At 38.8% G+C, this 11,685-nt stretch overlaps 1 protein-coding gene across 10 annotated transcripts in view; it reads right to left on the bottom strand.

Moving 5' to 3' along the window:
* Positions 1–1,403: 1,403 nt before the first annotated feature.
* Positions 1,404–11,685, bottom strand: part of mast3b (microtubule associated serine/threonine kinase 3b) — a 50,293-nt gene continuing 40,011 nt past the window's right edge. For 8 of the 10 annotated variants that reach the window (XM_039655556.2, XM_089124808.1, XM_039655555.2 and 5 more), the window contains 9 exons: positions 11,465–11,577; positions 10,574–10,734; positions 8,660–8,781; positions 8,112–8,312; positions 7,720–7,946; positions 7,309–7,431; positions 6,263–6,399; positions 5,761–5,942; positions 1,404–4,374 (listed from right to left, as the gene is read on the bottom strand). In XM_039655556.2, coding sequence (XP_039511490.2) covers positions 3,380–4,374; positions 5,761–5,942; positions 6,263–6,399; positions 7,309–7,431; positions 7,720–7,946; positions 8,112–8,312; positions 8,660–8,781; positions 10,574–10,734; positions 11,465–11,577 — 2,261 coding nt within the window. In that variant the 3' untranslated portion in view covers positions 1,404–3,379. The remainder of the gene's footprint in view (positions 4,375–5,760; positions 5,943–6,262; positions 6,400–7,308; positions 7,432–7,719; positions 7,947–8,111; positions 8,313–8,659; positions 8,782–10,573; positions 10,735–11,464; positions 11,578–11,685) is intronic. The other 2 variants (XM_039655557.2, XM_039655562.2) reach the window with 1 other exon arrangement.

The raw sequence follows: 11,685 nt of genomic DNA, 5'->3' as shown, positions 1-11,685 counted from the left end.
CCTGTACACCAACGACTGCACTTCTAAAGACCCCTCTGTCAAGCTCCTGAAATTTGCAGATGACACCACTGTCATCAGTCTCATCCGAAACGGTGACGGCTCTGCTTACAGACTGGAGGTTGAACGGCTGTCTGTCTGGTGCAGTTATATCAACCTTGGGCTGAACACGTTCAAACCAGTGGAGATGATAGTGGACTTCAGGAGGAACAGCTCAGCACTCCCTCCACTCACCATCATGAACAGCACTGTGGAAGCAGTGGAGTCATTCAGGTTCCTGGGCACTACCATATCTCAGGAAATGAAGTGGGATAATCACATTGTGAAAAAGGCCCATCAGAGACTGTACTTCCTTCGCCAGCTGAGGAAGTTCAACCTGCCACAGGAGCTGCTGATTCAGTTCTGCTCAGCCGTCATTCAGTCTGTTCTATGCACATCCATCACTGTCTGGTTTGGTTCTGCTACCAAATCAGACATCAGGAGACTGCAACGGACAGTCCGGACTGCGGAGAGGATTATTGGTGCCCCCCTGCCAACCCTCCGGGACCTGTCCTCTTCCAGAGTGAGGAAGAAAGCAGGTAAAATCATCACAGACTCCACTCACCCTGGACACCACCTGTTTGATCTGTTACCGTCAAGACAGCGACTCGGATCACTGGCCACAAAAACATCTTGGCACAGCCACAGGCCATTTCCCTCCTGAACAGTTAAGACACTTCCCTAAGTACAATACTGTTGCTGTTTAGTGCAATATCTTAAAACACTGTAAATACGCTCATAATTTATGAATCTGAAAATGTTTATTCTGACTAAACCCAACTGTGATACTTTTATTCTCATATTTTTTACATTTAAATTTTTTTATTACTGTTTCTTGTTGTATTTGTATATGTGCACTGGTAGCCTCGGCACCAAAACAAATTCCTTGTGTGTGCAAGCACGCTTTGGCAATAAAGCTCTTTCTGATTCATAAAAACATGAAAGGGTGTGAATTTGTACATTTAATGTATTTGAAAGACAACAGCCTTCCAAAGAGAGTAAAGCATGGTTTAATGACTCACTGAGTGATCATTTAAATAATTTTTGCATTTGTCAGGAGCTGATTAGATATGCAATGTTGACAAAACACTCTTTAGAGTAAAATGATGTTTTTAGAAAAGGAAATTTAATATATATATAAAATAAATGAATTGCCATTACTGCCATTGGGAGAATAACATGTAACCATATAATCAATAAAAAGTAACTAGTTTAAAGTACGAATACTTTAAAATGTAATCTAATCTAATCACAAAGACTTAATTTTTGGAATCTGATTAAACAATCAGGCTTACATGTAACCAGTTGCTGCCCAGAATTGTGTGTGTTTGTGTAAATGTATAATGTATGAAGAAAAACAAAAGTCATTTATATTCCATCTTAACCAGTGAATGATTTATTACAAAACATCATCAGACAAACAGTTAACATTAAAAAATATTTATAAAAATTATATATATATTTTTTTTACAAACATACCAATTACCAAGTCCTGACAATTCTGGAAAAAAATGGAAGAAACCATCAGCACAGCAGGTTATATAGATGTTGGATTTTCAGTTTTGAAGCATGTACAGTAGATTGTGACTCCATCTCGTCTGAACATGTTTAAGAGTGGGTTTGACGTCCACAAGACAAACACTTCGTCCACTAAAATCTGTGATTACAGGGGATAAAATGCAACAACTGGGTCTGCATAACATTACTGTAATTCAAAGGCTTGGTTATACTTGACCATTAAACACTGCACTCAGGTTGCCATGCCAAAGTGAACGGTGCATTTACTTAACATGCAACATGCAAACGTTTGGCTGACAGGCAGGTAAATACAGCCTATTCAAATTTACACCAATTTGTGTCACACAGAGTGTTTACCAAGTTACAGGGAGAGGTCACAATTAACAAACCTCAAAAATACAACAGAAATGTTTTCTTGGATCGGTCAAGCATGTGCCGTTTTTCCTGAAGGTCCAATACAAATGAAGTCCTGACTGACTGATAGCATCCAATTGACTGTTAAACCTTCTCATGCAGTTTCTATGCAATAAAAATACTGTCATATTAGACCCAAATAACAACATATTAAAGTTTTTAAAAAAAAGTTTTGGAAGAGAGTCATGCATATGAACAAAAACATCCAATCCGATGTGTGCAGTGTCTATTAACAATGACATCACACAGAACTTTTAAAACATAATGTAACTAAAGCCTCCACCCACTGACTCCAGTTCTGCAAACATTTGTAATTAAGTTACCTTCGCACAGTAGAAATCCATATATATATATATAAAATGTAAACATTTTTCCAAGTACAAAAACTTGTGAGCACTCGTGACAGGTCAAAAAACTCATGACGATGTGGTTCATTACTCAGTGATTATTTAAGTGCACAAGCAAATGAGTTCTGGCTAGAAGTGTGTGAAGTGTGTGACTGCATGCTTAACTTTTCCTTCAAATATTTCAGGTGTGTCTGTGAGCCCATTCAATTTAGCACCTGTGAAAATTTGAGATGTTTTAGGTAGGTAAACTGAACAAAGCTGAGTGAAAAAGAAAAGTACAGGAAGAACATTTAAAAAAAAAAAAATGCAAAAACGAATTTTGGGAACTCGGAATTTTGTGAAAATACACTAAAAGTTTTACCTTAATATTGAACCCAGAAAGGGATCTTGTTTGGTTAAATAATTTTAATTTACCATAATTTAATTAAACAGAGTATCTGGAAAGGAATTGAATTTAAAATATTCTAAATCTAAAATGGTAAAATAAAACAAGGTGTAAAACTGATCTATTTGGTTTGATGCATAAAATTCACATAGACAATTGTTTTTTGTTACCTTTCCCAACATGTAACTTCATTTCAAATTACTTGTGGGGTTCCCACAGTTGAAGCCCAAATAGTCGACACAAACCCACTGAGATGTGGAATAATACACAAAAAGGGCCACATGACAATTTCATTCGAACCTGCAGCTTTAAAAAAACAAAAAAACCCACAATGTCGGTGCAAATATGAAAAGCTCTTGGTGGATGAAATGGATTCGAAGCTTTTGCACATTTTCATAGAAAAAAAAATCAAGTCATTCAAATCCCCTCCTCAACCCGTTCACAGAAGGTGAGAAAAATGTACTAGAAACCGTTACTTTTTTTTTTTTTGGCCAACAGCACATCTCCAGTACACAATAAATAAAAAAAGCATACATATTCCCTGCATAAGACTATCTTACTTCCATTACACACTAATAAAATACTCCACTTAGTAATTGTTTGAATTACAAACGTCTCACGCCGGGTGCGTCGTGAAGCCTGCGGGGATGATGACGTACTGAAACAGTCCGTTACTCATTTATCTCTCTTTCAATTTGCTTTTTTCTGGACTCTGGCGCTTTTCTAGCTTTGCTGCATCTGCAGTGGTCTCGCCGGCTTCATGTGTAGTTGCCGAGGAGCGTTGGGTGTCTTTGGCAGCCTGAGGTTCAGCTTGACTTTGAGTGTGTGACACGTTTTCCTCAACCTCTTCCTCGTCTTCATCCGAACAAAGCCTCCAGTCGTCCGCTTCCTCGCTCTCTGATCCTTGTACGGCGATCTGAGGGACCAGCGGATTCCTCCTCGCCATGCACTCCTCCTCAGACTGCGTTTCGCCCATCATCTGCTTGGCTGACTGGGCGGGAATCTGGGCGGCCCTGTCGTCCGGTTCGTCAAAGCTCACTTCCTGCACGGCTTCCTGCTTCTTGAAGGAATCTCGGCGTTCGGAGAGATTCAGCTTGCGCATGACGACGATCTGCTCCATTCGGTCACCGGGCCAGTCCCTCATTCTCTGTCCGCAAAAGTACCCGCCCAGCCTGCCGTGATCCACCGAATATGTCGCACCACAGGCCACCTCTGCCTCGGTATCTCCCAGTACGTCCACCTCGCTGTGGGGGACTTCCAACGTGTGTCTACGGGGCGCGTGGGGCTTTTTGTCAGCAAATAAGGCCCCTGAGAGCTTCTCCGCAGACTGGACCCTCTTCAGCAGAGGGGAACGTGGAGGTTCCGCACTCCGGGGTCTGACCACATGCCGAATGATCGTGGGGGGCGAGAGGGTTTTGCCGTGGAAGGAGTGGAGGGTTTTGGAGATGCTGGGTAAGGGTGAGGGGGAGCGCTGGGGGGACAGGGCTTGTGTCGAGGAGGTGCAGGCCAGAGGTGACGGTGGGATATTGCTGGTGGACTTCCGTCTCCCCACTTTAGTGTAGCGTTGGTTGCCAAGTTTAGAGCCAAGGCCGTGCAGCGAGCTGGGCCGCATCTGGACGGCTGGCGAACTGGGAGAGCTGGAGCATGGAGAGGCGTTCTGGGGCAGGCTGGCTTCTGAACAGATTGCAATGTTTTGCGACAATTTTAAAAAAATAATTAATAAACGACATACTTAATATATTATAAAAATATATACAATACACAAACGTTTTTTGGGGGGTATTTTCTGAGCTAGAAATAGTAGTGCTGGGTGTTGACACAAATTTCACAATTCGATTTTGATTCACAAGTTGAAAAACGTTTAGGTATGAAAATTCATTTAGGTATGGTACAAACAAAATTAAACGGTAGCCGTCATAACTATAATGAATATGTAATATACTACATATATTTTGCATATAATGCTACATATATTTTATATAATGCTTCTCTCTAAAGCAGGGCTGTGAAACGATTAATCGTGATTAATCGCATTCAAAATAAAAGTTTGTGTTTACATAATATATGTGTGTGTGGTGTATATAATTAATTTGTATATATAAATACACACACACATGAATGTATATATTTAAGAAATATTTGCATGTATATATATATATATACATAATTAATATTATATATAAATACAAATATTTGATATATTAATTACACATTTTTCTTAAATATATACATGCATGTGTGGGTATTTATATCTACAAATTAATTATACACACCACACACACACATATATCATGTAAACACAAACTTTTATTTTGGATGTGATTAATCGCAATTAATCGGTGCCCATCCCTACTCTAAAGTTAATTTTTCTTTTCAGAGTTGCGTGACATTTACACTTTCCGTTGACAGTTTTGACGTCTTTCCGAAACATTCATTGAGCAATTACATGAAACGTTTCAGCAAGTCGTACTGTATCTGTCGAGATATCTTCAGATGATCATTTATTTTTAATGTTGTGCTACAACTATTAGCAAAAAGAAAGAAATAATTTGTTCACATGTGCTTTGTGTTTCTGCTTCGCGTGATCTGAGGCTACAGCGATCGGTCACACCACATTAAAGAGCAACAATACTTATTCATGACATTTGTGATCAAGTATCAGTGTTCAAATTCTGTCCGTTTTATATATCAAAAGAAACAAAGCTTATTGCAATTTATTGGATGGAAGGTTCGCTACAAATTATATTTCATAAAGTTGTGCTCATGCATGAACTGAAAAGATCATACAATAAAAGATCGATCTTGGGAATTAAGAATCGATATTAGTTCATCAAAATGAGAATCGACTAAAATTGAGAAATCAAGATTTTCAACCCAGTCCTTAAATATTTAAAATATTTCTTAATTTTAAAATATAACTGTTTAAAAAGAAATATTTTATTTTAAGAAAATATTTAAATATTCATACATTTTTTATTACATATATTCTCCAACCTAAACTGATGAATTACTGGTTGACAAATAGTTTGATGTTTTCCATCTATATAAGTCGGGTCATACCAGCGGTGTGGTCGGGAACGGGGCTCCGGCAGGGTGTTGTGGGTCCGGAGGAAAGGCTGTGGGTGGGAGAGCCTGGCAGACTCTCGCTGGAGGACACCGAGTGATGCAGGCCGGAGGAGAAACTACGGCTGCTGTGCATGACGGTGCTCTGTTTGGACAGCTTCTTCAACATGCTGCGCCTCCTGGGTGAACAAGAGAGATCATTCAGGGTGACGGCAAACATCGATGAATGATAAACTCTTGCAAGCGGCATCAAACTGAAATGTCCTTTTTAATATTCGTGATAGATGAATACATCAGCCAGTAACCATTTCAAAGGATAAAACATTTTTAGTTGAGTAAATATAGTGTAAAATAGTGTCAATACAATTTCAACAATTAGATGTGCATCTAATTAGTGGGAGTATAGCTTGCAATGAGTATTGGGATCAGCAACTTAAAAATCAACCACTAATGATGTGAAATAATATGAGAGCTTAGATAAAACAAGAGTTTTCCTGACCGGTCCTGATTGTCCCTCCATTTGCTCCTCTTACTGCGGCGGGCCATCTTTCCTTTACAGCTGCTCTTGCGGGCCGGCCCAATCTTTATAGACGTGTCCTCTAGCGCAATAGTCTGCAGGGACACCTGGTTACCGCTCTGTATATTAAAAAGACCAAATGAAAGTAGATGAAACTATGACAGATTACCCAAGATAAATATATTACACAATAGATCTATTAATCTCCCCTAACTAGTCTAATACAATTATAGTAAAAATATATTACTAGTAATAATGCAATTTGAACTATTAAGAACAATTAAAGGCATCTGCATCTATATTTTACAGGTCCAAATTGAATTACAGAGAGTAAAATACAATGTTAGATTTTCTTTCACCCTACCAAAAATTACACTGTCAATACCTGCCATATGAATTATTACTAGTCATAAATGACATTCAATAATGTCTAGTCAAAACTACTATTTTAGATATTTGTAAAGCAATTTTGACTAGTGAATATTCAAACATGTCTTTTTTCCAATTCCATATAAAGTGTGTTATCTATAACTCAATTTGAGCTAGTAACATGAAATTATTACTAGTATAAATGTTTGGCTAGTCAATAAAATTGCTGATATCTTTAATCATTCTTCTCAACAGTTTAAACTGCATTATGATTTGTGTCGAAATGTATTTCAACTAGTAACGCTATGAGGATTTAATATATATCATTAACTGCATTTAATTCAATTAAAAAAAAAACCAAAACATTGGCATATATTATATTATATTATCATATATCATGTTGCCACAATTTAATAAAACTAAAAAGCCACTTGAGGCTTTGAATTAAGTGATTTCACTATGGTTAAACGTGTTTTAGGCATACAAACATGGTTAAAAGAAATAAAAATAAATTCACTATCAAGAGCAGGTTCAAGTAAGGGTTTCAAAATGTTTTTTTTTTTTGTGTGAAATTCCTCAACTGACATTTTGTTTTTGGTTTAGGTCAGAATATTAAACAATGGTTCAGCGAATTTCCCAGCATGCTGCGGTTTAAATACCTTCAAGAGAAGTTCCATCATCTCTGTGTGCAGTAGACCCTGCACAGACTCTCCATTCACATGAGTGATCAGATCACCTGCTCGCAGTCCAGACTCATGGGCAGGGCTGCTCTCCTCCACACCCTGACAGAGGAAAACAACACAAGGAATCACAATAAACAGACTGAACCGTAATTCTTTAAAACTCAATGTCTGAGGCTGTTTACACCTGGTATTAAGATGCGTTTTGGTTGATTGGATCACAAGTGGATGATGCTAAATACAGGTGTAAACGGGGTCTAAAACGTTTTGAGCTTGTCCACTTCCAGTGGTAGTTGAAAACACGTTCGCCTGGGTTGATTTTGTAGTGTAATGCCAGGTGTAAACCGAGTGTGTTTCGATCAGTGGCTTTAGAAGTGATTCTCTGCTCACCGAGACCATGTGGTTTATGGTGTAGATGTCACTGGTCCCCATGTAAACACGAATGGTCTGCAGAGTGAAGCCGTATTTCTTCCCAGAGCTGTGGATGATGATAGGGGGGCGGAGCCTGCTGACACTGAGTGACAGGTCTCGATTGGGGGAGGAGTCTCGGGATGATGGATTAGAGGAAAACGATCGAGGGGAAATGGAGCGCGCCTGCAGGCCGCCACTCCCATCATCTGGGGGAAAAGGAAGAAAAAGGTCACTTTTATTTTCCTCACAAAAACGTAGTATTTAATATTTTTTGAAATAAAATCATGACATTAACATAAAATCTACAAATATGAAGAGAACCACTATATATTTTTTTATTGCTGCTATGGTAACCATGTTCGGGGTCTGACCTGGCGTGATGATGAGCGAGAGGGTCGACACTGATGCAGACTTGGGGACCTTGCGTCCTGGTGAATATCGCTGTCTGTCAGGCGTCTCCAGCTGGTTTCCAAAGCACTGAGGAGTACCTTGTTCCCTTGGCGACGAGTGTTTCGTTCCTGTGCTGTTGCTACGAAGTCGGAGTCGTCGCAAGCTGGATACAACAACTTCAGCTGCAGAATTAAAAGGTTTGCATCAAAATAAAACTACACCCAGTGAACATTATTATAATTTACAAGGACTTGAATTTGATTGCTAGGGGACACATTTACTACAGTATATAATCCTGTACTGAGGTTTTCTTTGATGGTTCCTTTTTGACGTTTTATAGAAAGACAAAAAGAGAAAAGGAAATGAGGGGACAACAGGATTGGAACATGACAGATCGAACCCTTATTTCCCATCTTTATGTGGCTGGAACGTCTCCACTACTAGGTCACCACTGTGTTTTGAATATTGTAAAGGGCAATAAATTGGTAAGCAAAAAATTGCCACGTTTTAGATTTTTTTGTCAACTTACCCTCATCATCGGTGGACAGGGCGAATCGTGGCATGGCCTCTAGGCTGTGTGTGCTGCTCACCACTAGGGGGCTCACAGCACGCTCGGGCTGAGAGGAGCTGGATGAAGTTCGAGGGCGCAGGCTGGGAAAAAACAAAACAAAAATTAAACACTCATTCAAAATGCTGGTAAATAACATCTACTGGGATTGAGCCTCAAAGAAAACATACATAAGGAATAATGTACACACAGCTGGTTGTAACCAGAAAGTAAACCGCAACAATATCAGGGTCCTATTTATTATATGGCTACTTGCCACAAAAAAAAAGAAAAGAAAGTATTACACAAAATATTTGAGTTGCATTCCTACAAGCAGATTTGAGCCTAGGCTGGTCTTCTGTGTACGATTTTCTGGGAAAGTTGGAAAAGTCTCATAAATGCACAGTGGTTCACAGAAGACCAAAGGCAAAGATTTTTGAAAAATACATTCAATTGACCCTTTGCTAAGCCCCGCCCTCCCTAGTTACTGTTGCTACGCCTGTCAAGCTTTCGCGGCTGGCCCATCTATTATAGTGTGGATGCACCCGGTATCAGACATTTCAATGAGATAATTAGTAATTTTCGGCGAACAAGTGAAATATCTGAGAGAGCAAGACAAAAGGGACTACAGTATGCATTTGAGGGATATATTCACGACATTATATGCAACCGATTAGAGAATAATTTCTTAAAAATTGAAGTTAAAGCCTAACGTTATAGTCCCAGCGCAAGCAGCAGCGCCTCATACGCTGACCGTTCAAATAGGAAACACAAATTGAGGAACAGCTGTGTTCATACACAGCAGGGTATGTGAAAATAATCTTAATAATTATAAATCAAACAGCTTATCAATAAATCTTGTGGAATAACACTAATACCGGGAGAGCCGCGATCGGATTGGGTTAAGTTACTTAGTAAGGGGTAACGTTAGTAGGACGTCGATTAACAAAATGCTGAAATATATTTTAAAGTATGCAGTGAGCCTTTGTCTTGTCTCTTTAATCGTCTTATTTTACGTTATCATTATGAACAAAGAACCGTCAATATTTCCAAGCAATAGGTGTTTTTGTTAAGCATGTCGACATTTACCAGTAGTTGTGAATGTGTCTCGCACATAGATGCTTGATCACGCCAATCATTTTCCCATTGGCTTTTAGATTTTCTGGAAGGAAAACAATTCCTCTCCCCCGTCCAAACTTTTAGTATCAGATTTGCACAATTCATACGCACAATGCTTCAGCATGTCTCCCTCGTTCGAAAGCTTGCCAGACCTCCCGCGCATAGTTACGGTTGCTAAGACATGATTGGCCAGTGGCGGTTTCCGGGCGTGGCTTAGCGAAGGGTCAATTAGGTTTTTTCATTGTTGTTGTTTTTTTTAATCAAACCCTACCATATACCATGCCTGAAAAATACCCATTTATTCTTATAATCCATTCGAGTGTACCAAACAATTGTTTTGGGATGAGCACTTCAAAAATATGCCAACTTATGCCAATTACTAATACTGAAATCCTAATTTAAAATAAAAAACTGGCTCAAGATGGCAGCAGCTACGTTTGAATAACATAACATAAGAGTGTGTCTACGAGGGAAATTAAAGAAGCGCTGTCTTCACATACCCAGATGAGAGATCATTTTACAGCATTACTATCATTACGGGGGAATAACTGACCTTGGAACATCCCAAATGATCAGAATCAAGCATTTCACAGAACCATGCAATAAGTAGAATAATATTCGAATCGGAACGTAATACTATAATTGGGTATAGTTTTTATTTTTCTAATTAATGTCTATTTATTATTACGTTTTCTGTATTGTATAATATGTTCCATTGGTTTGTAATGGCAATTTTTATTTTGAGGTGAATGCATTTCTTGCTTCCTCGATTCGCACCTTGCCCTCTGAGCCGAGAGCCTCCTGTCTCCGGTGGAGGCCTGCCGTCGGATCTCTCCAGGAGAGTGAGCGTCTGCCCGGTCCTCTATCTCCTCACTGTGACTGCGGTCGGAGGAGAAGCTCAGGGATGGGGTGGCCAGGTACTCTGTGCTGCTGTACACCTACACAATTGTGGATAAGAAATGTCAGAGAGAAAGAGAGAAAAATGGCCACATAACAGTCAAGTGTTCCCCGTGTTTAGCTGGGCAATACAACACTGGTCTTGTTAATAATGAATTTATTCATCAAATAAATATAATCTTACACAATACTTTATCTCTGTGTCTGATTCAAAGAGGGCAGAATGCTTCCGAGTAAATATTACGCATTGTGCATTCAAATCATTTTATGATATTACAATAGCTATTTACAATAGTACTATGCTATAGTATGGTTTTTAAATGGTTTTAATACATCGTGCAGCCTTAGAAAGCGGCCTAATAATGGGCTCCATGGACCTACTTCAGTTATTTTGCCAGTTACTCGATACAGGTAAATTGCAATCCAGGATTTTTTTAAAATTGAGTAATCAAATTTTATTGAAGAGTCTTCATCTCGTGTGCGTATTTCAAACATTTGTCTGACTACTCTATTCATACACAGCTTTTATTTATTAAACACGATAAAATGTGTGATTTATGGCAGCCTGTTCCTGCCTCAAAAAAAAAAAAAAGAATACATAAAATATGGATAATTAAAGTAAAAAATAAATAAATAAATAAATAAATAAAAAGTTAGTGAAAGAATGTGGCAATTACAATAAACAAACAATATGATTATGATTGTTCAGTAACACACATGTAATAAAAAAGCTTTCAACATCAAAATGCACAGACAGAAAAAGGACCCAACCTTGCTGAAACGATTTGACCAGGAAGAAAACCCTCGTATTTCTAGGGATGACTCCTCATCGTTGGTTTCATCATCCTCATCGGAGGCCAAATGATGGTAGCGTTCAGATCGTGCTACAGAGGAAAGAAAACCAAAGGATTTAGGGGGTATAAGTCAAGTACAATGAGGAAATAATAACTGCACCTCATTGAATAAGGCACAAGAATGCACTGATATTTCCA

The sequence above is a fragment of the Pimephales promelas genome, chromosome 21 (genome assembly GCF_988280905.1).
Source record: "Pimephales promelas chromosome 21, fPimPro1.hap1.1, whole genome shotgun sequence".
Classification (NCBI taxonomy): Eukaryota; Metazoa; Chordata; class Actinopteri; order Cypriniformes; family Leuciscidae; genus Pimephales; species Pimephales promelas.
This window is presented reverse-complemented; position numbering and strand designations above follow the sequence as displayed.